General features: G+C 41.5%; 2 protein-coding genes across 3 annotated transcripts in view; one reads left to right on the top strand and one right to left on the bottom strand.

The window, feature by feature from the left end:
* The window catches only part of LCT (lactase), a 51,170-nt gene extending 42,994 nt beyond the window's left edge, over positions 1-8,176 (top strand). Inside the window, exons 13-17 of the mRNA XM_029225647.1 lie at positions 1,529-1,638; positions 4,131-4,265; positions 5,795-6,018; positions 6,906-7,130; positions 7,746-8,176. Of these exons, the coding sequence (XP_029081480.1) occupies positions 1,529-1,638; positions 4,131-4,265; positions 5,795-6,018; positions 6,906-7,130; positions 7,746-7,966 (915 nt within the window). The 3' untranslated portion in view covers positions 7,967-8,176. The remainder of the gene's footprint in view (positions 1-1,528; positions 1,639-4,130; positions 4,266-5,794; positions 6,019-6,905; positions 7,131-7,745) is intronic.
* Positions 8,177-10,501: 2,325 nt separating this feature from the next.
* The window catches only part of UBXN4 (UBX domain protein 4), a 34,031-nt gene continuing 16,569 nt past the window's right edge, over positions 10,502-27,963 (bottom strand). Inside the window, exons 7-13 of one of the 2 annotated variants that reach the window (XM_029225324.1) lie at positions 24,519-24,573; positions 23,599-23,763; positions 22,434-22,561; positions 18,136-18,235; positions 15,801-15,932; positions 14,157-14,359; positions 10,502-12,464 (exon numbers count right to left, since the gene is read on the bottom strand). In XM_029225324.1, coding sequence (XP_029081157.1) covers positions 12,326-12,464; positions 14,157-14,359; positions 15,801-15,932; positions 18,136-18,235; positions 22,434-22,561; positions 23,599-23,763; positions 24,519-24,573 — 922 coding nt within the window. In that variant the 3' untranslated portion in view covers positions 10,502-12,325. Of the gene's footprint in view, positions 12,465-14,156; positions 14,360-15,800; positions 15,933-18,135; positions 18,239-22,433; positions 22,562-23,598; positions 23,764-24,518; positions 24,574-27,963 lie in introns of both variants that reach the window. The other variant, XM_029225323.1, reaches the window with a different exon arrangement.

Consider the following 27,963-nt stretch of genomic DNA (forward strand, 5'->3'; position numbering starts at 1 on the left):
AATTCTGCCTTTTCAATCTGTGGTTTGACTATAGGAGCTAATAGAACTGGGCTGCAATGTCACATTTCGCCTCTAGGTGTCACCATCTGATTTTACTTACTCTGCCTAAGAATTACCTTAAGTTGGGGGCTTTAGGTTATGTGAAACTCATTAGTGCCCCTAATTTTCCATGAGCTTCACATAAGGATATGCATCTTTTGGTCACGGAATTTTGCTCCTGGGAAGTGGAGGCACAAGTAAGCAGGTCCCAACAACACGGCCCACCCTTATTTCAGCCTGGGCCCCTGAAAGACGAGAGAGAGAACGGTGCTCTTCATGCCATAGCTTTTCCCTGGCTCCTGCTACTGTCTCTGAAGAGGTCTGAAGGCACCCTCTCCCATGTTTCAGCATCAGGAAAAAAAAAGCAAGCTTCTCTCTCTCTCCAGATTGCTCCCCACTTTTAAAGGCTCTAAGGAGGAGTCCGCAGACTGTGGCATTTCTGAAAGGACACCAATGGCCTTGGTTTGCCAAATTCTTCACAAACGAACTTGACAAAGGTGGTCAAATTAAAAAGTGCAAACAAGAACTTAATGTCCCATTTGCTAGCCAGCTGGGGGGAAGGCCTTGGAACAAAATTAATTCATTACCTCATTTCAGACTCACAGAACTGGTGAGTTAGAGCAATAATTTGTTTTCTGAAATCAAAACAAACCTCAGGAAATGTTAGGCTGTAGTCTCATTATCACAGCTCGTCCGTGAACTGTGATCCTGCAGCTCAGGACTATGATACGCATGTCCCCTAATAAAATCAGCTTCCACAGAAACAATTTCTCACCTCAGTGAATTGAAGCTTCTTTTACCAGAGTGAGTATGTTCCAAGCCTCATCTCTGACTGGGAATGGAAGGCTGTCCTCACCCCACATTTCAGGGAGTAGCCAGCAGGTGAGGGGAGGATGTCGAGACAGAAGAAGCCTCTCAGGACCCACAGCGTCATAGCACTTGGTTGCCACATATACCCCCTAAGGGTAAGGATGGCCTGGACCTCATTCAAGAAAACAGACTGAAAAGTTCCTCACTTCGCGAGTCCAAAACCCATGAAGAATCATCCTTTGCCTGGGCAACCAGCCTTGCACCTGGTTCCTCCCAGAAGGTTCTGGTGGGTCCTTAGGCGTGAGGACGGGGAAGGACCTGCTCTGTGGTAAGAGAGGAAATCAGGGCCTGGAGGCTTGGGGTCTCTCCCCCTCTTCTGCAGGACCCTCCTAAGGGCAGCCAGCCGCATTTGTCAAGTCCAGGGCCAAATCGGTTCACATCCCTCAAGCTACAGTGGGTGAGAACATTGCCCTGCCCACAGTGAGCTCCCAGCGGGGTGACAAGACCTGTGGGCATTTGAGCTGCAATATGGGAACAGCCGCAGAAGAGAGGCACGCTTCATACTGGGTTGGGGAGAAGGGGCCCTGGGGTCAGCGACGCCTGAGCCGGGAGCTCCGGTCTCCTGTGGGCCCGCCTGTTAATGCCGGCACTGACTGTTCCCCCTTAACCCCACCCGCAGTTCATGGGAGGCTGGTTCGCACATCCGATTTTCAAGAATGGGGATTACCCCGAGGTGATGAAGACACGGGTCCGTGACAGGAGCTTGGCGGCAGGCCTCAACAAGTCTCGGTAGGTCCTGGCGCCACGCACTCAGCCATGAGAGCTGGGAGGAAGTCTGCTCTGTGGTGCCCAACTGAGGCTCCTGGGTGTACGGCACAGTGATGAGAGCATGGCTGTTGGGGTCAGAGAGGCGTGTCTTAGGCGTGTCTGAGCGTCCTTGCTTGCCGGGAAGATTACACGCGAGTGTGTATGTGAATTGCTTAGCCCAGGACCTGGCATGGCTGTGCCAGGCAGTTGAGACAAAAGGCAGTTGCCCTTATTCTTCTTCTTCAGAATAGCCAGGAAATCCGTCCCCAGGGCACCTACTTCTTAGCGACCCACCACCTCACTCCGAGGACAAATTCCCCAGCTCATCTTATCCTATTTCATCACCTTAGGAGTGAATGTGGGTAGCAATGGGTGACTCTTAGCCGAGTGCTTTTTGTCCTTTGGCCAGTGGGTGGCAATGGTTTGCACCGAGGCAGTCCTACTTCCGTCAAGGAAGTAACAGCAACGTCAGCAACAGCTAACATTTATCCATCTTCTGTCGGCACTTTCACCCCTATTTAAAGATGAGTAAGCTGAAGCACAGAGATTATGGCAAGACTGCCCAGCTGTTCAGTGATGGGGCTGGGATTTGAAAGCAGGCTGACTGCAGGGCCCATGCTTGGTTTAAGAGTCGTCTGGCTGGGGATTACAGGTGTGGTGTGGGGAAGGGGACGCAGTGCCCTGGCCTTCTGGGAACACACCCACAAAGCTCTAAGGTAGCTCATGTGACCATAAGAAGGGGAGGCTAGGGTAAAAATTCAAAAGGCAAGCATTCCTAACACAGCCTTTGAGTCTTATACAGCCCACCTGTGAGGATGAAATAATCCATCCCGGCCCTTAAAACGCACGTGTGTGCTGGCCTGGTTAGGGTAAGTCCTGCTGAGCCAAAAGGTCTGATCTGTCAACCCTGGTCTCCAACAAGCGAGTGAGTGCTCCAGTCCATTAACACAACCTTACTGAGCACCTACTGTGTACCCAGGCCAGGGCCAGGCCCAGGCCCGGCAAGGTCCACACAAAGAGGAGGTTCCAAATATGGTTCCTCAAGTGCTGACACACTGGCTGGGAAGACAGTGACCTTCATCACTCCAAGGAATTCTATTCCCCAATTTCTTCATGCAAGGAAAACTCAGAGGAGATCAGGGCAGGCTGGGTAGACCCAGGAGACTTCACGGACAAGACAGGACATCAGCTGAGCCTGGGCCTTGACAAGGAACAGCATTTGGGAGAGCAGAGGCCCTTTCCATCCAATGGGGAGAGGTGTGAGCACCGGCCTAGAGGTCGGAATGAATGGGACACCTGCAGCTGGAATTCGGGAGACTTGGCCTAGTAGCGGTGGGAGGGCCAAGGCCACATGGTGGTGGGCCTGGAGGCCGAGCACAGGGGCTCAGCCTTGATGCCACGGGACCTGAGGAGCCCCTGCTGGCTCCTGAACAGGGAAGTAAAGGCATGGGCACGGGGGCTTAGTTTTGCCCCAGTATTTCAGAAACTCCAGGGAGGGAAGGTTCTTCCCCAGGTTAATGGTAGCAGAAAGGTCAAGGTGAGGTGTCAGGCACCTAAGCAGGGCATTCTCTAGGCAACCCTAAACCTGCAGCATGTAGTCAGGATTTGGCTGAGATGAACCTCTAAGTGTTGCACACAAGTGCATGTTGATTGAATTGTATAGAAAAGTCTCACTAAGAATACATGGAAAGAATGTCTACATGTGTATAACTGAGTCACTTTGCTGTACGGCAGAAATTGGCACTACACTGTACATCAACTATACTTCAATTAAAAAAAAAAAGAATACAAGGAAAATGCTCCACCAGATGTTTAAAAAGAAAGTGCAAGGCTTCCCTGGTGGTGCAGTTGTTAAGAATCCGCCTGCCAATGCAGGGGACACGGGTTCGAGCCCTGGTCCGGAAAGATCCCACATGCCGCGGAGCAACTAGGCCCGTGCGCCACAACTACTGAGCCCGCGAAGCACAACTACTGAAGCCCGTGCGCCCAGAGCCCGTGCTCCGCAACAAGAGAAGCCACCGCAATGAGAAGCCCGCGCACTGCAACCAGAGGAAGCCCGCTTGCATTAACGAAGACCCAACACAGTCAAAAATAAATTAATTTTTTAAAAAGTGCAGTGAAATCATGTGAGCAGAAAAGTCCAAATCTCAAAAGTTCAATCAATTCAATTTGTAAAAGTATTTCCCCTACTAATGAGGATTGACTTTGGAGAAAAGTAGCACGCCTAAACAAACCACAGTAAAAACTTGCAACAGGAAAAGAGAGAGGGTCTTGCAACGCCAGAGGGAGGCGAGGTCTGTGGTCTGGTAGAAGGAGGTTCAGGTGCCTTCAGCAGCAGCTGGGAGGGCCTCTCCTTGCTCCCGGCCAGAGGCCCGTAGTCACCTCCAGGTACCTGAGTTTAGAGCCCTCCACCAACACCCCACAGCACGTTCTCCTCCCAAACCCCACATCCTTTAACGGCCCTTTCCTTCCAGGCTCCCTGAGTTCACAGAGAGTGAGAAGAGGAGGATCAACGGCACCTATGACTTTTTTGGGTTCAATCACTACACCACTGTCCTGGCCTACGATCTCAACTATGCCTCTTGGATCTCTTCCTTCGATGCAGACAGGTAAGGAAGGGTGCCTGGAACAATCTTTGGAAAAGACAGCAAAGTGCTCCTCTTCTCTCACTTAGAGGCCTGTACAGCCTCTGAAACTGCCTCCTCATGCTGTGTATCCTGGGGTTTTTCCAAGATGAGCCCCATCTCCTGAGACACCTAAAAGAACCTCTATCAGTCAGATAGTAATTCAGGCTAAGGTTTCCAAGATGCTTTCCATTTAAAAAGCAGACAGGCTTAGAGTTTTTAAAAACATGAAAAAAAAAATTTTTTTTCTTTCGGTTTTCTTTTTTCATCAGATTTGTTTCACTTACCAGATGTTATTTCAGTCAAAATAACAAGCTTCTTTTTTCCTTTTGAGGGTAAAGGTTAAACTATTATTTCTGTATTACAAATAATATATGTTCACAGTAGAAACACTGGAAAGCAAGAACAGGAAATTCTTGAGTGTCATTTCCGAAGTATATGTGTGTGTGTATGGGTGTACTACCTCTCTCTATATATATTTATATTATATACAGTTTATATAGTATATAGTTATACAGAAATGTTTGTTACAAAAAATCAGGATTATTATGTGTGCACACTGTTTTGTCCCTCTTCTGACAAGCATCTTTCCCCATCAGTAGCTGTGACTCTGTCCGGGTTCTTTCTTTGGAAACAAGTGCTGACATCCCCACTGCATCCTGCAACCACCAGAGTCAGGCTTGCTGAGCAGGGCTGAGAGGCCTCCCTGCTGGTCCCCGTTCACGCACCCACTCGACTCTTGCTGCCTCATGGGTCCTGGGACTGTCTCCCCAGGCACCTGTGCTCAAGCTTATTAAATGCCCCACATGCAGTTCAGGTGAACAATAAATCCAGCTCCTGATAAAACGCAACGGTTTTTTTTCCTGAAGGATTTGGACGTTAAGAAATATCTAAATGGCTGTTCCTCCTAATGAAATGCATGAGCTTCTGTGCCCCCCCGCAGAGCTCCCTCTGGCACAACCTGATGCCCTCTCCTTGCCCATCGCTGGAGAGAGAGGAAGGGTCTTGGGCACTTGAGGCAGGTCCCAGCATATCTACCCCATCATCACATGAATGGAGGCCCAAATACTGGTGCCTGTGGCTGTGCCTGTGGCCTGCGGGTGGCGTCGACCAGACGTAGGTGACTCAAGGGCGCCTCTTCTCTGAAGACATAGCACTCGCATCCCATGGGAGATTACGGTAAGGGAAGCTCAGAGCCCTTTCACATCTAGTGTGAGGTGTGGCCTGTTAACAGAGCCGTGGAGGGTTAGATCCATGAGTAAGACCATTCCTCTGTACAGGTAGAAAGCAGAACAGAGAGCTTAGGTGGCCTGTCCAAAGTTACACCAGCACTGACTGATGCCACTACAACTAGTGAAAAGAGAATCCGAGGACTTTTGACTCTTCTAGGTGTAGCTACGACTCTTGAGTCTAGGCAAAAATCTAGGTTCTCCTCTAGTGTAAATCCTGTTTTGTGCAGAGGGCCTCTTGGGATTTACAAATCGAGACCTAATCCTTAGCGTTTGAACTCGTAGGGGAGTTGCCTCCATCACAGATCGCTCTTGGCCAGACTCTGGCTCCTTCTGGCTGAAGATGACACCTTTTGGCTTCAGGAGGATCCTGAACTGGTTAAAGGAGGAGTACAACAACCCCCCGATCTACGTAACAGAAAATGGAGTGTCCCAGCGGGAAGAATCAGACCTCAACGACACTGCTAGGATCTACTACCTCCGCAGTTACATCAACGAGGCGCTCAAAGGTATGCCAGGCCCCCGCCCTTCCTCCAAGTGCACCTTTCACTGCTGGAAACATATGCTAACGTCCGCAGTCAGGGCAGTACTGCATCCACAAGCCCGGGATGAGGAAGATGAGGTTTCTAGCTCGTTTTGGGTTTAAGCCTTTGGGGCTGCACACTAAGAGTCTTCCTTCCTAGATTTAAGCTCAGCAAGCAAACGCTGTTGCCTGATACAGCTAGACCCGAGTTCTTGGCCTGTCATTTGCTCTGCTTGATCCTCTGGTGTCAATGTCCCTGAACAGCAGTGCCCTCCTGAGGACAGTCTGGGCGGGGGCCATGTGGAATGGGCTGGAGGGGCTGTCTGTAAGATCTTTTGTTCCCCAAGCAAAAGTTTGAGGCCCTTAGCTCAGCAGAACAACCTGGGATGGGACTATGACACGGAAACGGTAAGTAATGCTGAGTAAAAGAAAATGAGCAATGCAGCAGCAAAAAGAAACAATTAGAAAATCTTATTCCAGACAAATTATTTTCTGAGGGCCACTTTTCTATAGGGAAGAGCATTAACACTCTAAGGCTCTGTCCAAGACCAATAACCCATGATGTGAAGACAAGGAGGATTACACATGACCCAGGAGGATTAATTTAGTCTCTACCCATGTTCGTGACTCCTATTCAGGGCTGAGCCTTTCTAGAAAATGCAGATGGCTCTGCAGGAGCACCCATGGAGGACCAGCTAACGATTCCTGCATGCAAAGGGTGAGCAGCTCTCTTAAAAGAGCTGAAAAAAGCTCACCTTGACCTGCACGCAGGGACTGTAGGAAAGCTGTGGGCAGGCATGGCCTCAGTAGGCCTGGTGGAAAGGTGTCTTGGGAAGACCAGGGAAGCTCAAGCTGGGGCCTGTCTTTGGGCAGCTGTGCAGGATAAGGTGGACCTTCGAGGATACACGGTTTGGACTCTGATGGACAACTTTGAGTGGGCCACAGGCTTTGCAGAGAAGTTCGGTGTGCATTTCGTGAACTATACTGACACTTCTCTGCCAAGGATCCCCAAAGCGTCGGCCAAGTTCTACGCCTCCATAGTCCGGTGCAACGGCTTCCCTGACCCCGCTGCAGGGCCACACCCTTGTCTGCAGCAAGGTGAGACGTGGCTCTGGGAGGGACAAAAGCCAGAGGGTGAGGGGCGAGGGGGCCTGTTTCTATTTTCTTCTAGTTTACTACCCTCCTCTCTGCCTCTCCATCCCCTTCATTCATTCAACCAACATTTCTGTTCTTTGAACGTTCCAGACATTCTTAGGATGGAACAAAGGAATTAGGGTTAAAGTTACATCGAGAAACTAGGCCCTGGTCTGGGAACAGCAGGTCTAGATTCTTGTCCCAGCCCTACCACTAACTTGCCGTGCAGCCTTAGGCAAGAAGCTAGGCGAACGCTGGGCCGATGCAAGGATCAAACACCGTGCCTGGCACAATGTAAGGTGGCCAATGTTTGCTGAGTGACTGAAAAAGTATAAAGTACTATACAAATTAAGAGACAATTATCCAGTATATACTCTAATCACTGAGAAGGATGCTTCAAAACTAAAATGACGTGACTTCCTTCAGAGGCTCATAACTCAGTGTGAAGGATTCGTATCCTCACCTCCGCAACGCGCTCATCCTGTAGCTTCTCTACTGTAAGGATCTGGCTCGGGCTTAATCTAGGTTAACATACATCTGATAACTCCGTCTGTACCGGCCTCTGTTGTCCTCTCCTAGATGCTGAGCCCACCGCCAGCCCCATGAGAGAAGAGGACGTTCAGTTCCTGGGGCTCAGGCTGGGTACAACAGAGGCCCAGACAGCACTGTATGTACTCTTTGCTCTAATGCTTCTTGGAGTCTCTGGTGTGGCATTTCTGTCCTACAAGTACTGTAAGTGCTCCAAGCAAAAGCAAACACAACCAGGTGAACAGGAATTGAGCCATAGTTCTTCACTCTGACCTCAAGTTACCACCTCCTCCAGTTCTGCAAAATAGGCCTTGTTTCTTTGAAGCCTTTGCCACCTCCAGGACCACTGAGGATCTTATACTTTACCCGTAACAGAGTTTGTACAAGTCTCTGCACTATTAGATACTAATTAAACTTGAAGGATTTCAAGTCCCTGATTAAAATGGAAATATCTCCACCTTGCCCCAGTATCAGGAATTCACGTGGGCATTAGATGACCCTGCGAGTGGCTCTTGTGGAAATAAGTAGATACTGAATGTGTCTACTGGGTCTGTGAGCCACTGAACTGGGCTGTTTTAATTTTCAGAGATTTTAAAAGCAAAAACATTAGTAAGAACCATAGCAATCCTTTTCATAAAAAATCAACTGCAATGTCATCTCCTGCCCTCTCTCTTCAAGCTCCCTCCCAGACGCTTACCTTGTGTTTCTCAGAAACTAAAAAGGTGCTATTAACTGTGTCCTATCTATCTTCTATGGGTGCTTCTCCTTGAGAAGGCAGGTTCCACAGAAGTTATGACTGTCCGCTTGTATAGCTTCACCACAGTAATCCTCTGCTGTTAGCTTTCGGAGGCCAGAGGGCCACGTCTCAGTGTCCCTGGCAGGCACATTTTGGAGACAAGGCAGAGGAAACACACCCGCTGCATTTGTGTGCTCATTCACAAAACATATGCTGAGTAGCAGCGAGTCTTTATCAATGCCCCTCGGAGGTGCTAATCAGACAGTCACAGTATGGAACACTCAAACTTGTTTAGTCTATATATTCTTCCTAGATATCTGGGAGAAAGTTTTTTTAAAAACAGAGCAGTTTTCAACTGGTTTTAAAAGGCCAATCACACTCGAAATTTTGCTTCTTATAAGTGTTCCTTACCTGAATTGTATCTATAGAAAATTCCTATCAAAATGTTCCACTGCCGTGGGCCCCAACCTGACAGTCAGAATTGCGGGGCACAAGCATTTTTCTCCTACCAATAGACAGAAAAAGTTTATCAGATGGGGTGAAGACGGTTCTAAAAGTGATATCAGAGACATTCGTATAAGCTTTCAATTATACCTGAAGTCAATATAACTTTTTTTTGGGGGGGGGGCCAGGACATGAAAAAGAATAATATAAAGCTTCACATGAAACAAACCTGAGAAAAGATCCAGGATAAATCTGGGGGGGGGAAAAGAATATAAAATATATTATAAAACTAGTTATAAAAAGTAGTTTTGAAAGAGAGAATAGAAAGATCAACAAAGGAAAATAGAGCCGAGACAAACCAGTCACGCGTGGGAACAGGGTGCATGACAGAGGCGGCCTGCCAAATCAGGGGCGGGGGGCAGGTGGATGATGGACCACTCCATAAATGGAGGTGGCTCACAGGTTAGCTCTTGAGGATGTTAGCCACAGGCGGGAAAAGGGAGCCACATCCCTTACTCGGATACAAGATGTAAATGTAAAAAAATGAAACCACGAGAATGCTGGAATAGATGGGTAAATTTTTTTAAAATTACTTTCTGAAATGGGAAAAGTATTTTATAATCAAGACTTAAGACCCAGAGGCCATAAAGAAAAACGCTGATATAGGACCACATAAAAATTGTGGCAAGAAATTACCATCAACATACTCATCAAAAGATGAACAGGGAGAAGATATTTATAGCATATGCTAGACAAAGGGCTCACTTTCTTAATATACGTGAAATTGTTATAAATCAATAAGAAAACGATGATAAACACAAAATGAAAGAAAACACAGGCAGTTCTCAGAAAATAAATCAAAATAACCAATAATATTAAAAGATGCTCACCTTCATTCATAATCAACACAATGCATATAAAATGCATACAGTTTTTCATTTATCATGTTGACAAAGATGCAAAAGTATAATACAATGCTGCCAAGGATGTGGGGAAATCAACATCCTTGTTGATACCTGTTAGCTGCTGTAAATTCACAGAGCCTTTACAGGAGGCAATTCCCCAGCATTTTTTATAATCCAAACTGCAAACACCCTTTGACTCAGTGACGTTCAAGTATACTTCCACAACTAAGAAGACACCTTCCCAAAGATGTTCACTGTAGCAATGTTTGTAATAGAAAAACAAACACAAGCACAAAAACTGTAATAACCAATGAACGCAACCAGAGAATGGGTAAGTTTATCAAGTGAAATGCTTTGCAGCCGTTAATGAGAATGAGGTAGCTATGTGTTGATGGGGAAAGATCTTCAAGACTGTGTACGTAAAAAAGCAAGATGCAGAGTAGTATATATATAATATGATCCCATTTATTTAAAAAATAAAGATTACATATTTGCTTATGTATGCATAAAATTTTTCTGAAAACTACAAAAGAAACTGTTAATAGAGGTTACTTCTGGGGACTAGAACTGGGGATAGGATACAAAGAGGAAGATGTCATTTTATAGCCTTCCATACGGTTTTGAATTTACCATGCACACGTTTTAAAATATAAAATTGATGAAGGATCCTCTTACTCAAAGACTGAATCATTCTTTTATGTACGTTTCTCTAAGAATCTCTATTTGATTTTTTTTTCAAGGCAAACTTGGTTTTTTATTCACATATTGCTATGTTTTTAAAGACGACAAACGTTTACTGAAATGGGATGCTTGCTGGAGATGTTTCTTTTTCAAGCTTACTTTTTAAATTATGGAAGTAATTTCATTACAGAAAATTGAGAAACATATAAGGATGCAAAAAAGAACTAAAATTACATATAACCACTCTTACCACCATTAACGTTTGGTGCGTTTTCTTTTTTCTTTACATTATGTTAATACATAGTACGACCTCTATATAAAATGTGTTTATAAAGCTGAGATCATACTGTACCTACAGCTCTGTATCCTGCTTTTTTCCCGGAACGCATAACAGGTACTCAATAAATATGTTAAACTGAATTGTTGAATTAGTATTGTGCCATTTCTCCTCAGCAAAAGTTAATTCTGCAGAAGGCATTTAGTTGGTTTCTAATTCTGAAGTAAAATAAATAAAACTTAACATGTTTATACCTAACTTTTGCCTGCATTTATGGTCATTCCTTCAAAAAACTTATTAGATCAAAGAGCATGAAATATTTAAGGTTTCTGACAATGTTTTTCAGAAAGATTATCCCAGTTTTCATTCCTACAAATAACGTACCTGGTCTCACTGTTTCCTTGCCAACACTATTACCATTTTTTAAAGTCACTGTTACTTCATTGGTGAAAAACGAAGTTTTTGCTCTGGGAAAATTTCTTCCTCCCATTACAAAATAAAGTCAGAGTCCTTCTATTCCAATCTAAACACAAAAGATTAGAAGAGGAACAGTCAAACTTACTCCCTCTTTCAAACATTCTTAGTGTCTCCACCACCATAAACATATAGTAGCACATTAGTCAGATTAAGAACCTAAAATTCTTAAGAATAACCAAATGAGCAAAAGGCAGATCTTAATTCCCTACTTCTTGTCCTACAATACAGGTACTTCAATTCTTTGAAGAGTGATTATCATTATTGAGAGCAAAACTTCAGTATAAAGGTGACAGAGAACTAGTTGTAGACCAGCAGTTGTTCTGTCCGATGAGAACAAAGACCATAACATTATGCAAACAAAGCGATGCCTCCCTGAATTAGGAGAGACAGTAACATAGCATCGGTGTGTGTCAGAAAATTTCTTCCTGCAGTGATATTTAAGATAAGGTGGTCACCTCCTTTCCTGGGATAGTTCCAGGGCAGTACAGTGGGGTAGGGGGGTATCAGAGACACATGACCTCCACAGAGCCCTGTGCAACAAAAAGATGCTAGGATAACAAAACTTAAAGGAAAGATAAGATCATTCTGATTTTTGGAAAAGGTTTTTTATTCAGTGTTTAAGTAAGATTAAAAACTACAAGATTTTGCTTGCAGCTGATGAGCAAGAAGAGAAAAGTTAAACCCAAATTATCATCTGATTGGCTATTAAAACGCTCTGACTCAAAATCAAATTATTCAGTGACATACCAGTTACTTTGTGTGGGCTGAGGAGTTCTGGAGCAAAACAGCCCTAAACAAAACATATCATCTGAGAGCACAGGGCTAATGGGCATATGAAATACTAAACAAGAAAGCTGATAAAGGGAGGCTGTCGCAGACCTTTTGTTACTTTAGGCTTCTAGCAGTTGGTTACCATATACAAGGACCTAGCAGCCAGTTATTTTATCTCTTGACTTGTCTGAGGTTAAACAACTTTAACCCACTAAGCAGGAATAAAGAGACATTTTGTAGATGAGTTGGAAAACAAAGCAGTCCCACTTCTCCAGCAGAATTTTAGTTGAATTAAATCATAAGAGAAACAATGATTACTGCACATATTGTACTTGTCACACTACATCTGTTGAGTAGAATTTCCATTCCAAGTGTTGTTTTCATCTTCACCATCGTCTTGAGTCCTCAATCTGTATATCTTGCCCTCCTTTTTAAAGTCTTCCCCCCGTTTCTCCAGCACTCTTTTTCTGACTGGTTCCCTGAAATAACAAAAGAGGGAGGAAAGAAGAAGATGATATAAAATGAAAACAGCAGTAACACAAAGCCATTTCTTTTAAACTGCAATTAGTATAGTTTAAGAAAAGTCCACGGAGATCATTATATCTACTAATGCAGTACTAGACTATACATTTTTGGTGGTGTAACTTCATCTGTTCTCTAAGCCAAACTAGTCACATCATGTTGTCCATGTATTTCTTGGTGACTCACTAAGTTTTAGAAGACTGGGACCACTTGCCAACTAAATCTTTCCTTTATTATTTATGCAAGCTGATGTATCTACTAAAATATTTATTTATAACTTACACAACACCCTAGAGGCTATCCCAAACTCCAATCATAGCTTAATATACAGAAATGGTCAGTTAGCAATTTTCAATCCTTTCAGAATCTTTAAGAGTGATTTATTTCTGCATGGACAATTTAGAACAAACAGTTCTTCATCTGAAAATGGAAAGGAAACAGGTGAAATTTACGCTAATACATTCTCCAACACTGGAGGGGAAGGGAGAGAGAAAAACAAAAACCAGTGGTGGAACACGAAGCTTCACCTGCTCGGATACACATTCATCCCATCCTTTGCCCCAACCCAAGACCTGTTCCCTTACCTGAAATAAATTTTTGAAACCCACACAGCAAGCTCTTCTATATGACAGTAATTCAGGATGAAATGCTTCCATTCATTGCTCAGTAAGAGCTCTGAAATTCAGACCTAACAAGATCTAGTTTGAATGCTGTTCTAAAACTAGATAGAGAACAATTTCTCTGTCACCACTTGAGTAGTGTACTTGTCTTCCTGCTTAATAGTTAAGAAAGAAATAAAGATAAAGGCTGCATCAGCCCAGTCACAATGTTAACAGAAATTGTCATCTAGAGAGTCAACAGGACACAAGATTAGGGATCTCCTTACAGCAGACAAAGGCAAGGATTTTCATTACTTACCACATATGATTGGTGTGAGGATTTGCTATTAATGGCCCAATAAAGTATTGAACAATACTAGGTATATATTGTAATAAATTGTGCTATTAATTATTAGAAGGGGGTATAATCTCGAATTCTAAGAAAATACTTCCTGTAAACCTCTTTCAAATACGTAAAATTTTAACAGAGGTATGAGCTAAGATCATTAGTGTTGTCTATCAGTATTACCATTCAAACCTTGGCCATCTCCAACAAAAGTAAGGCCTCTTGGTTAAGGAACTAGTCCAAAATAACTCTCTGAAGAGTTATTTCATTTTCAAGTGAACATCCAGTTTGGTCCTTCTCTGAATGACCCAGAGGAGGCAGTTAAATTATCTACAGCACAATGATCCCTCTAAAGTAATCATACAAGATGACTGTGAGAAATTAATGAAGTATCTTGTCAGACAAAACATGGGTAACAAGAAAAGATATTACTGTTTAGACCTGAAAAAAATATGCCTTTTGTTATGGAATAAAGAGAATTCAATAAATAAAATAATAAAATCAGTAGCAGTGAAAGTTGCTTTCCATGGAATAGGTTTTAGAAAGATGGCTGAGAAAACTCGGTATTGAGCTTCCCAGAACATGTTGGGTTTTCCCCCTTATACAGAGAAAAGGCAAAGTATCCATAACAAAATTTTTCATTTTGAATAAGGCATTGGGCATTACTAACATATTTTGCAAATGGGGAAAATACAAACAAATACCTTTTTTCTGAGTTGCCAGACGATGCAAGGTTTGAGGATTCCAATGATGCTGCTCTCACCGAGGTCTGTGCAGGAGGAGGATTACTGAATAAGAAGTTGCTAATCAATCTCCAGATGGCAAGGAATGGGTAAAGTACTGTCCCCAAGAATGTCCAAAAGTCGCCACTGGAAGAATGTACCATGGATGTAGTTGGTCTTCCTGCCTAAAAATTAAGAAAGAACCTAGATAAAGACGACATCGGCCCAACCACATCACACTCAAGGTTCCAGATAAACTTTTTTACCTGGAAAAGTCCTGTGGATTTTAGTTTACTGCAAGAAGGTAAAATTGCCATCTTTTGCTGTTTTTCAAGTGTGTAAACTTCTAGGAACTCCTGGAGCTCTTTTTCTTTAAAGGAGTAATTACAACACAGAAACTGGAAAGTAGTTTCTCAGTGAAATGAACCAATTATTTTGAAGAGAACTAAACTTTTGTAATTAACAAGTTTGATTTTAAAAGTCTTTCTTAATGATTTTTAAAAAGGGAAAGGTTTCAGATCTCAATGAATACAACTAATCCTGTTTACTGGAGGACTGTTTTAGGTGTGGGGCTAAAGCTCAGATCTGGGTAAACTACAGTAGTCCCCCTGCTTACCTGCAGGGGATACTTTCCAAGACCCCCAGTGGATGCCTGAAACCATGGATAGTACCAAACCCTAAATATACTATATTTTTCCCTATACATACATACCTGTGATAAAGTTTAATTTATAAATTAGGCACAATAAGGGACTAGCAAAATTGCCAGCATCATCAGTCTTGAGCTTTGGAGCCATTATTAAGTAAAATTAGGGTTCCTTGAACACAAGCACTGCAGTATTTCAACAGTCTATCCGATAACCAAGAGGGCCAGAAAGCGACTAATGAGCAGGTAACATACAGAGCATGGATACGCTGGACAAAGGGATGATTCATGTTCCAGATGGGACAACACACCATTTCATCACACTACTCACAATGGCCCACAATTTAAAACTTATGAATTGTTTATTTCTGGAATTTTCCATGTAATGTTTTCAAAGTGCGGTTGGCCACGAGTAACTGAAAGCATGGAAGGAGAAACTGCAGGTTAGGGGACACTACCATATACTAACCAAGATATGGAAGAACCAAGCTCTCATCCCAGCTCTGGCACTTAAGGTGGCACCTTGGCAAAATTATTTAAGGTTCTGAGCCTTTTTTTTAATCAGAGATTAAAATATTGTTAGGATCAGATGGGATTAATATGTTTAAAAATGAATGTTATTTTTAGATTAAAATGTTTTTTTAAAAATTGGTAAACAGTACTCATATACTCATACATAAATAAATGACACCAAGTCAGTAGATTAGGCAGATATTCTACATTTCTTTTCCTCTCCTACTGGTCGTTTTTTGTACATGAAAATAGGTGAGGGAAAAAGTTGAAAATTTATATTGTGTCTCACTAGCAATACAAATATAAAGCCCAGGATAATGGAACAATAAATTGATCTAACATTTTTTGATAATTTGGACTTTAATTACCCACAGTATACTTTTCACCTTCCCTTCCTCTAATTATAAGATCAAGAGCAGAACAAACAGGACTATAAGAATAGAAAAAATATATATGCATATACATACTGGCAACAGTACCACTGAAGCACTTGGGGCAAGTTCCAAATCCAGTAATTTCTTTTTATAATCTTCTTTGGTAAATTCCCTCCTGGGAAACATTGTTGCTAATGAAAAATTACCGTAAGTGTTGCCAACAGTCTGTAACATAACAATAAGTTTTAAAACCTTACAGTGGAGCCTTTTTAAAGTAAGATATTACAAACTCATATGCATCCAAAATGAGTGCTTTAATTTTAAAAGTTCACTTAAATGTAAAATCAAAAAACATTTATAAAAACTTTGTGCTTCAAAAAATAGCTGAAGGCTATCAAATCCAAATAGTACTTAAAAGCTTTTAAAACTCAAAAATGACCATGAGGGCTCCCCTGGTGGCGCAGTGATTGAGAGTCCGCCTGCCGATGCAGGGGATGCGGGTTCGTGCCCCAGTCTGGGAGGATCCCGCATGCCGCGGAGCGGCTGGGCCCGTGAGCCATGGCCTGCGAGTCCGGAGCCTGTGCTCCGCAACAGGAGAGGCCACAACAGTGAGAAGCCTGCATACCGCAAAAAAAAAAAAAAAATGACCACGAAATAGCAAGAATATGTTTCCCAAGACTATATAAATACACTGAATAAAAATGAACAATTAGGTATCTTAACTATGACTGCAGTTTGCAATTAGAGTTTTCACTGTCCTTTGGCAAACTTACATTAATATCTCACAAATACCCATTTGGATTGTAGGTATTTTGTATTAAAAATCTGGAATAGACCAGAATTTCCCTCATATTATACATATGACAGGAGTTTTTGCCTCCTCCTTGTCTCGGAGAGTAAATGGTCCATAATCAACCCATAACACACACATAATCCCAGGTCCAGGAATTTACAGTGGGCAAGCATCACAGTCACTTTCACAATGTTAAATCACCTATACTTATAAAATCTTCCAAAGGAAGAGTCTAATTTCTGTTTTTTGTAATTTTTTTAAAATTTTATTTATTTATTTATGGCTGTGTTGTGTCTTCGTTTCTGTGCGAGGCTTTCTCTACTTGCGGCGAGCGGGGTCCACTCTTCACCACAGTGCGCGGGCCTCTCACTATCGCGGCCTCTCTTGTTGCGGAGCACAGGCTCCAGATGCGCAGGCTCAGCAGTTGTGGCTCACGGGCCTAGTTGCTCCGCGGCATGTGGGATATTCCCAGACAAGGGCTCGAACCCGTGTCCCCTGCATTGGCAGGCAGACTCTCAACCACTGTGCCACCAGGGAGGCCCTGTTTTTTGTAATTTTTTACTCTAGGTCATACTACCTCTCTCACTGTTCTCACTCAACATAAGGTCACAAAATTAGGTCACTGTACTGAGATGAAGTTCTAATAGGACTGATGCAATTAAAGATCTTTCTTTTTTACTCATGTGATTCCCTCTTCACTTACCTGTGGCAGAAGCACCCCATTTGGGGAGGCCCTAAGTGGGGCTCCAAGGCAAAAGAAGGATGAAAGAGGCCATCTGGAGTTGATTCTACTATAAAGCTTGGGGAAAGGGGTTATTAAAATAACTTTTTGTACTGTCCAGCCAAGCTCACCAGTGGAAGAAGGCATATAACTTTTTAGGCATCCTTTTCTTGGGACCTATAAGTGAGATGGCAGACTAAATGCAGAAGAGGTCTAGCAGAAAAGTCTGAATCCTAATTTTAATCTTGAAGTGATATGTAAAACAAATACCGGTGCGTGTAATAAGCCTAGATCCTAAAGGACATCTGATGCCTCATTTTGAAAAAGTAATCAATCAGAGAATAAAAACTAACTGGAGAATACTCATATCTTCTCTTCTAAGATGTCAATTTCACAGCCATTCAGATCTTGAATAAGGCCATGTTCTGGAAGTAAATTCCTGAAGAAGATACTTGTTGCCAAATAAAGATTATTGATCTTTAGGTTTGATCAAATGGCAGATGGTGGGAAAACTGCCAGCCCCAAAGCATTCTAAGCAACTTGCAGAAAATTCAGAGAGAGGACTAAGAAAAAGTGCATCTTTTACAGAGGACAACTCCTTCAGATTAGACTTTTGGAAAATCACTTGCTTTTCATTCCTCCAACTGAATGTACTAAGCACTGAGAAAAGTTTCCAGAGTCTATTTTACAATAGCAGCAAATTCATCTTTTTACAGAACAAGCAGATATGCTGTTCCCATATGGCACTCATACATGACGGAAGCTCCACAACATCCCAGAGGCATCTTGTGCCTCGCTCCTGGGGATAAGTCATAACTTATTCATACTCTTCAAATCCTGCCTGGAAAACTTCCCCTCCTACATTCTAATAACCCATTCACCTACCTTCATTACAACTCAAGACATAAATTTACCTGTGCAGCAAACTGCCTTGCTTCTTCTAGAGGAGCATCAGAAGGGAACTGATTTGTAAAGGAAGAACCATCAGGAAGACGGAATTGAATTCTCGCAACACTGCTATGAGAAAATGAAAATTTAAGTCAGCATCTTTACTTATACACATTCTCAAACGATATCATTAAAACTAAGAGAAAATGGAAGTGGTAATGTGTAATGAAAACAGGTTTTTATGGAGAGTTGGGGAGGGAGGATTGGAGGAAGGTGGTCAAAAGGTATAAAATTCTAATTTAAGGTAAATAAGTACTAGGGATGTAACGTACAAGACGACTATAGCTAACACTGCTGATATATAGGAAAGCTGTTGAGAGTAAATCCTAAGAATTCTCATCGTAAGAAAAGAGGTTTTTTAATTGTATCTCCATTTAGCCCATGAACAACAGGGGTCTGAGCTGCACGGGTCCACGTAGAGGTGGATTTTTTGCAATAAACACATACTACAGCACTGCACTATCCACGGCTGACTGAATCCATGGATGCAGAACCATGGACAGGGAGTCATACATGGAATTTTGACTACACGGGGGTGGCACACCAACTGCAACCCCGCACTGTCCAAGGGCCAAATGTGTATGAGAAGATGGATGTTAGCGGAACACGCCGTGGTAATCATTTCAAAATATATGTAAATCAAACCATCAGGCTGTATTCCTTAAACTTATAGAGAAATGTATGTCAAATATTTCTCCAATTAGAGAAAATAAAAAGAAAATTGGCTTTTTTCACAGTCAAATCTCATTTATTATTTTTAACAACAGGTTTTTTGAGATAAAATTCACCTTTAAAATGTACAATTCAGTGGTTTTTAATACAGTCAGAGCTGTGCAACCATCACTACTATGTAATTCCAGAACATTCTCATCACCCCAAAAAGAAACCAAGCGCTTTAGCAGTCAGTCCCCATCCCTCCCTCTCCCTTTCCCTGGCAACCACTCATCTACTTTCTGTCTTTGTGAATTTGTCTGTTTCTGGCACTTCCTATAACGGAATCATAAGATGTGTGACTTGTTGGTAACTGGCTTTTTTCACGTAGCATTATGTTTTCCAGGTTCATCCAAGTTGTAGCAAGGGTCAGTACTTCCTTCCTTTTTATTGCTGAAAAGTATTCCATCGTATGCTATATACTATATTATGTTTATCCCCTCTTCAGTTGATGGACATTTTGGTTATTAGCACATTTTGGCTATTATGAAGAACGCTGCTATGAATATTCATGTACAGGTTTCTGTGTGGACATTGTTTTCAACTCTCTTGGATATATACTTAAGAGTAGAATTGCTTAGCATTTTGAGGAACTGCCAAGTTGTTTTTCCAAAGCGGTTGTACCATTTTATAACCCCATCAGCAATGTAGGAAGGTTCCAAATTCTCCACATCCTTGCCAAGACCTGGCGGTTACTTACTTACATTACTTACTTACTTATTTTTTTTCGGCCATGAGGCATTCAGGGTCTTAGTTCCCTGACCAGGGATCGAACCTGTGCCCCCTACATTGGGAGCATGGAATCTCAATCACTGAACCGCCAGGGAAGTCCTGGTGGTCACTTTAAATTTAGCCTTCCTAGAAGGTGTGGTTTTGATTTGATTTTCCTAATGACTAATAATGTGGAGCATCTTTTCATGTGCTTATTAATCACTTGTATATCTTCTCTGAAAAAATATCTATTCAAATTCTTTCCCCATATTTAAATTGGGTTGTTTGCTTCTTTGCTGTTGACTTTTTATATTCCAGTTACAAGTCTGTTATCAGATATATGGTTTGCAAATATTTTCTCCAATTTTTTTTTTTTTTGGCCGCACTGTGTGGCATGCAGGATCTTAGTTCCCTGACCAGGGATCAAACCCGTGCCCCCTGCAGTGGAAGCGCGGAGTCTTAACCACTGGACCGCCAGGGAAGTCCCTCCAATTTTGTGGGTTGTCTTTTCACTATCCTGATGATATCCTTTGAAGCATAAAAGTTTTTAATTTCGATGAAGTCCAACTTATCTGTTGCTTTCTTTTGTCACTTGTGCTTTTGGTGTCATGTCTAAGAATCCATTGCCTATTCCAAGATCACAACATTTCCTCATTTCTTTTCCTCCCAAGAGTTTATACTTTTAGCTTTCACACTTAGGTAGATGATCCATATGGTGTGAGATAATGGTCCAAATTTATTATTTTGCACATGGATATCCACTTGTCCAAGCAGCATCTGTTGAAGACACCATTTTCTCCCCCATTGAATAGTCTCAGTAAACTTTTCAAAAATCAGTTGATCATAAACGCATAGGTTTATTTCTAGAGACTCAATTCCTATTACAGGCATACCTCAGAGATATTGTGGGTTTGGTTCCACACCACCACAATTATCACAGTAGAGCGAGTCACATGAAATTTTTGGTTTCCCAGTGCATGTAAGTTATGTTTATACTATACTCCAGTCTAATAAGTGTGCAGTAGCATATGTCTAGAAAAACCATGTACATGCCTTAATTAAAAAATATTTTATTGCTAAAAATGCTAACTATCAACTGACAACACAGAGTTGCCACAAAACTTCAATCTGTAAAAAAACTGCAATAAAGCACTAGCGCAATAAACGAGGTATGCCTATACATCAACCCATATGTCCATCCTTATGCCAATACCACACTGTCTTGGTTACCGTAGTTTCATAGTTAAGTTTTAAAATCAGAAAGTTTGAGTCCTCCAACTTTGTTCTTTTTCCAGATTGTTTTCACTATTCTGGGTCCCTTGCATTTCCATATAAATTTTAGAATCAGATTCCTGCATAAATTTTGGCAAAAAAAAAACAGCTGGAATTTTGATAGGGATTGTGTTGCATCTGTAAACCAGCTTGGGGATTACTGCCATCTTAACAATATAGTCTTCTGATCTATGAAAATAAAATATCTTTCCATGTATTTAGTTAGGTCTTCTTTAATTATTTCGATAATGTTTTCTAGTTTTCAGTGTACAAGTTTTTTTATACTTCTGTTAAATATATTCTTAAGTATTTTATGACTTTCGGAAAATAGTTTTTATTTATTTTATTTATTTATTTTTGGCTGCACTGGGTCTTCATTGCTGTGCGCGGGCTTTCTCTGGTTGCAGTGAGTGGGGGCTACTCTTCATTGCAGTTCGCGTGCTTCTCATTGCACTGGCTTCTCTTGTTACAGAGCACGGGCTCTAGGTGCACAGGCTTCAGTAGTTGTGGTGCGCGGGCTCAGTAGTTGTGGCTTGCTGGCTCTAGAGCACAGGCTCAGTAGTTGTGGCACACAAGCTTAGCTGCTCCGCAGCATGTGGGATCTTCCCAGACCAGGGTTCGAACCCATGTCCCCTGCATTGGCAGGTGGATTCTTAACCACTGCGCCACCAGGGAAATCCCACTTGTTAATCTTCTAATATAGAAAATACAGAAAAGTACAAAGAACAAAACAAACATTAACCGTAATCCTACTAGCAGTATGTACTGGAAATCTGAATTTTGGTCTTTGTAACACATTTTTGTTTTGGGAACTGCCTTATCCCTCCAATTCATTCATTCATTCGGGTATGATTATCAGTAATATTTCCTTATCTCCTTCAGCACAGGGGTGGGCATGTCTACTACCCCAACCAGCTGGCCTATACAAGTGGACATAGTGATTGGTATTAAGATGGCCACATGACCCAAGCAGGGCCAATCAGAATTCTCAGTGAATGAGAAAAAGGATTAGTCTTTCCTCTCTAGAATCAGAAGCTCAAGATCCTGGAAGGTGCCAGGAGGCCCTAGGCTCTCCTGACACTATCTAAAGAGTTTCTCTGAGAATAAAGCTAAGACAGAAACCAAGAGATTAAAAGGAGAGAGAAAAAATCTTAATAATATCCTTCAGATCCCTGGATCTGGTGATGCCTAACCAATTCTATCACTGTAACTCCCAGCTGCAGAGCCAACAGATTCCCTCTTTTGCTTAATCCTGTTTGACTTGATACTCTAACAAGTAAAGAATTCCAGTACACATGAGATAATCACTATAATCATTTTGATGTATGTGCTTTCTGTCTTTTGAAAAGAGATTTCTTCAGCCTTCTTTTAAACATCATGTATTTAGTACCATTACGTTGTACATTCACATTCAATGACAAATACCACTGGCAGCTGCCAAACTGATCAATATGTTCTTGTAGAACTATTTATTAATCCACAGGACACGTCAGTGTTAAAAAGCAGCCCACAACTGCTTTTCTCCTCAGCTGCCATGTATACACATACATTTTAGCAGGAAATAAAGTACCTTCTTTCTTTTGTGGAAGAGTCTCTCTTGACTTCCATTTCTGCCTGTTTGGCTATCAGGGCAGCAGCTTTAGCAGCTTCTACTTCTTCCTTTGTCTTTGCAAAACGAGCAGCTCTCTCTGCACGGTCCTTTAAAACAGTTGTTAGATACTAATTATATTTCACTGCCAGAAAGATCTAGTTACACATTTCCAAACATAAGGAACATAAATATGCATGAAATTCCTTAAGGCCATACATGAACTTCATCACTCTGATTCTGGTATTTTTTAGTTTTATCAACTTTCAGGGACCAGAGTTATTAGTAAACAAACAAGGACTTGATTTTGGTCACTATTCTCTCTCTAAAGCCTGGAACAAGGTCTGGCACATAACAGATAATCAATAAATATTTACTGAATGAATAAATAAATGAACAATATTAAGTAGGGTGTAATATGTATTACAACTGCTTAATTCTAAAAGCAATTGTTGGGACTTCCCTGGTGGTGCAGTGGTTAAGAATCCGCCTGCCAATTCAGGGGACGTGGGTTCGAGCCCTGGTCCAGGAAGATCCCACATGTCACAGAGCAACTGAGCCCGTGCGCACAACTACTGAAGCCTGTGCGCCTAGAGCCTGTGCTGCACAACAAGAGAAGCTGCTGCAACGAGAGGCATGCATGCCGCAACAAAGAGTAACTCCCACTCTCCACAACTAGAGAAAGCCTGCGCACAGCAACAAAGACCCAATGCAGCCAAAAATAAATTAATTTTAAATAAATAAATAAATAAAAGCAATTGTTGCAAAACTATCCTAAAGCTTGATGTGTCTAAATCCTTTGAATGTCCTAAAAAAGAATGCTTATGACTAGCGGAGCCTGTGACGTTGCAAATTCTTAGCTTCTTTCCTAGGGAATCTTTGAAAACTACCTTTTCACCACTGATAAAATTCATAATATAACACTGAAAAAAACTACTTCCAAAAAATCATCTCAATTTTAATCTTAACTGTATTTTAATTCAATACACAATTTCTAGGAAAAGAAAACAGAATTGGTATGCTCTGAGTCCCTAAAATCTACTGTTTTCGTGTGCCCTGTCTGGTAGTAAACCAAAACCATTGTGCATGAAAAAACAATTTCACTAATGTTCTAGAGTCAAGCATTAAAAATAAACTTAATACTCACCAGTGCAATCTGCTGTTTTATACGCTCTCGAGCTGCCCTATCTTCTGCCTTTTCTCTGTTTCTTTCCTCTAACATTCTTTTTGTTAATTCTTCTTCTTGCTTTCTTTTATAATCCAACATTTCTTTTCCAGTTTTCCTCCTCTCAATTTCCTTCTTAATCTCTCTCTGAATTAAAGAAAAAGTAAGTTTTATGAGCCAAAAACAAAATTTAATAATCTTCCTTTAATATTATTTTGTATGCAGGGAAAGCCGGTTGTAGGGTACAGCTAAAGGAACAGAACAACTTCACAAAATCTAGGGGTCTAGTAGAATGTATTAACAGCATGGGTTAATGGTCAAATGTCTATCAATTTATAAGTCTTTGCCAGTGGTTCTGTTAAGATTATGATGTGGTCAGTGTCATTTGAAAAAAAAAATTACACGTCTTTGGTTTCTGAGGTGCCCTCTAAGGACAACATGGTAGTCATTTATTTAGCTTGAAGACCTGATAACCTTCGTATATTAGAACCCCAAAGAGATGACGCAGTTCAGGTGCACAAGGTGAGAAAAACCAATAATGCACTAGAATGCAGCAGCACCAAAGGAAAAATTCAGCGAAATATCTACCCATTTCTTTTTCACAAAACTAAAACTTTGAACTGCATCAAACCAATTTTAGTTCAAGTCCCTTTATTCTTAGCGTAAAGGATTTATTGCAGAGGAAGAAAAGATGGTCCGACCTATTCCTAGCAATTTATAAAAAGAACACAAAAAAGTGTACACTATGACCTTACTACAGAAGACAGATAATTCCCCTCACTGTGCTGCAACACTGAACTATATAACCAGGAAGCCATTCCAGGTTTGCCAAACTGAATAGGGAATCAAATGCTCCCTCACTTAAGGGAAGAGGAAAACAATGCCAGGCACATGCACTTTACCTGTTCTTCCTCTTTCCTTTTCTCTTCTCTCCTTTCTTCAAGTTTTTTGGTTAGTCTGTATTTTAAAAGTTTAAAAAATACATTAACTGAGATACATCATATTAATATAAATTACATTTAGAAGATTTCTTTAGCTAAAAACTGGGGAAATGTGGAGACAGACAAAAAAGCTCCTGAAGGCAAAGCAACAACTTACCTACCTGGTCCCTGCCCCTAGGGAAATCCATGAGGAGTCAGTGGGACCATCAGAAGCCTCACTCCAGCTCTAAGTGCCTTACCTCCTACTTAACATTAGTTCCCATTCCTCCCAATTTATCAGATCTTGATTTTTTTTGTTTTGGCTGCGCCATGTGGCTTGTGGGATCTTAGTTTCCCGACCAGGGATTGAACCTGGGGCCTTGGCAGTGAGAGCTCGGAGTCCCAACCACTGGACTGCCAGGGAATTCCCTGAATATTTATTTGAAAATATGCATCTTCAAATACATATGTATAAATCAATGACTTACAAATGCTTTACTTCTTACAAAGACGTAAACAGTGTTATGGCACAAAACTGTTAAAAAATAAAAGCAAAAAGCTGAAGGCTAACATTTATAAAAACCAGTAATTCCAAAATTGATTCTGAACTGTGAGAAACTCAGCAATTAAAAACTGATTCTGAAAGCAGACAGTGGTAATGGCTGCACAACCTTGTGAATATATAAAAACCCACTGAATTGCATACACTTTGAATTTTATGGTATGTGAATTATATCTCAATTTTTAAAAACTAATGGCACTTTCTCTCAGAGGGATTTAGGTTACACAGGTATATGCATTTGTTAAAACTCAGTTGAACAACTTGTGCCAGAAATCAAGGGACGCTCAAAGAATGATGGTTTAGAACCCCAAAGAGATGATGAAGTTTAGGTGCACACAGTGAGAAAAATGAATGATGCGCTAGAACGCAGCAACACCAGAGGAAAAACTTAGCAAAATGTCTACAGATTTCTTTTTTACAAAAAGGATGTCAAAAGGACATAAGGCCCAGGATGAAGAGGTTCCACTAACCAAATGTGAAGCAATCTGTGCATCAAAAAAATTGTAAGAGAAATTAATTGTAACACATTAGAGTTAAAAAAAGGACCCATGAAGTATCTTACTGCTGACAGAAGTTATGAATTGGTATAACCACTCTGGAAAACTGTTCAGCCAGTATCTATGACCCAGAAATTCAGACTCCTGAAAATACACCCAAAAAATATGTTCACCAAGACATGTAATAAAAGAATGTTCATAGCAATTCTATTCTTAACTGACCCAAACTGAAAATAATTCAAATATCCATCAACAGTAGACTGGATAAATAAATTGTGGTATAGTCAATACACAGTCAATATAGCTATACAGTAACAAGCAACAATTTGAAGTGCTTACACGATTTTAATTATATGATCATATGACCCGGATTTTTGAAATGCTGTCTAAGCAGCTAATAGTTACTTCCCAATGAAAACTGTTTCGCTATTAAGAGCTTGTCAACATTTTATCTAATCTCAACATTAGTATCCCTTTTTAGAAGCTTAACAAATTTTGTGTATATGTATCTTCTAAGAGTGCTTTATAGTTTTTTTCAATTTAAGAAATCTTAAACAGCTGTAGACCCACTCTGTCCTGACAGGCTAACTATAAAAGTAATAATGCTCAATGAAGAAAACTTGGCAACCCCAGAACAAAGCAAAGAAAAAAATCTCGAATTCCAATTTCATAGATACCAGTATAAACACTTTGGTGCATGTCTTAAAATATCTTTTTTGGACTCATTATACTATATAACACATATACACCAGTACATGTACATATAATTATTTTTTAATTAAAAATGGCATATTGGGCTTCCCTGGTGGCGCAGTGGTTGAGAGTCCACCTGCCAGTGCAGGGGACACAGGTTCGTGCCCCGGTCCGGGAAGATCCCACATGCCACGGAGCGGCTGGGCCCGTGAGCCATGGCCGCTGGGCCTGTGCATCTGGAGCCTGTGCTCCGCAACGGGAGAGGCCACAGCAGTAAGAGGCCCACGTATCAAAAAAAAAAAAAAAAAAAAATGGCGTATTATATTCTATTTGCAGAACCGTCAGGCAGACACAAGCAGACATCCCTTTACATAAGAATGGAAACTATTGGGGGTAATTCCCTGGCTGTCCAGTGGTTAGGACTCTGAGCTCTCATTGCCAAGGGCCCGGGTTCGATCCCTGGTTGGGGAACTAAGATCCCACAAGCCATGTGGCGTGGCCAAAAAAAAAAAAAATGGACTATTAAGAAATAACAGAAACTCCCCTTTCCCACAGGAATTAAATAGCACTTGATCTCACCCCACAATAAAGGGCTACCTGCCATGTTTCTTCACATTCCCCCCAACTCTCGAAATCTTTTCCTGATTTTTCACTTTCACTTCACCCCAGGATCCCAGGGTGATGCAAGTAAGGGTGCACAGTGGTGGGCTTGGTGTTAGCAAAGCAGAAAGAAACAGAAGAGGATGAGCCCCTGGAACTCTGGTTCCCTACTGCTCTTCTTCCAGACACACACCATTTCTCATTGCTGTGAGAGATCTACCCTGCTTTGCACCTCCAGATTCTGGCCCTGCCCCAACTCCCATAAAGAACAATCAGAATCTAGGTTTTGCTAAAATGAAGCACATTTTTACTGAATCATGAGCTAACCCAAATACCCAATATCAGCAATCATCTTGAACTCTGGTTCCCCATAACATCTATGTGAACAAGAAAATATCAAGTCTAAGTAATTTTTCTTAACTTCCATATTACACGGAATGATTTTTTTTTTTTTTTTTTTTTTTTTTGCGGTACGTGGGCCCCTTACTGCTGTAGCCTCTTCTGTTGCGGAGCACAGGCTCCAGACACGCAAGCTCAGCGGCCATGGCTCACGGGCCCAGTCGTTCCGTGGCATGTGGGATCTTCCCAGACCGGGGCACGAACCCGTGTGCCCCGCATTGGCAGGCGGACTCCCAACCACTGCGCCACCAGGGAAGCCCTCGGAATGATTTTTAAGTCAAGATTTTAAAATATTCCTGCTTATCCATTCAACATTAACTCAGTTATCTTTTAAGAATCATAGTATAAGACTATGATTTGATAATCACTACAAAATTAAAAATACTAAACTAGAAACCATAAGAAGTCAGAAATTTGATTATGAGACCAACTAATAACACATGACACTTAATAGACACCCACTTATGCAGAACCCAGGCTCAGTACATAGTCATAAAATTAGATGAAGTTCTTGCCCATCTGGAACTTATCCTATGACACAGAGAGATAAAAGCAGAAGTAACAGATGGAAACACATATACCAAAATAGTAGTAAAAAAGGGATTCTTAAAATTATCAGACCTAAAGCTGACCGATGACTTCGGAGATACAGAAGTTTTTACTTCTAGAATGTAGT

Source organism: Monodon monoceros, unplaced genomic scaffold, assembly GCF_005190385.1.
Source record: "Monodon monoceros isolate NGI ecotype Baffin Bay Population unplaced genomic scaffold, NGI_Narwhal_1 Super_Scaffold_16, whole genome shotgun sequence".
In the NCBI taxonomy this organism is placed as follows: domain Eukaryota; kingdom Metazoa; phylum Chordata; class Mammalia; order Artiodactyla; family Monodontidae; genus Monodon; species Monodon monoceros.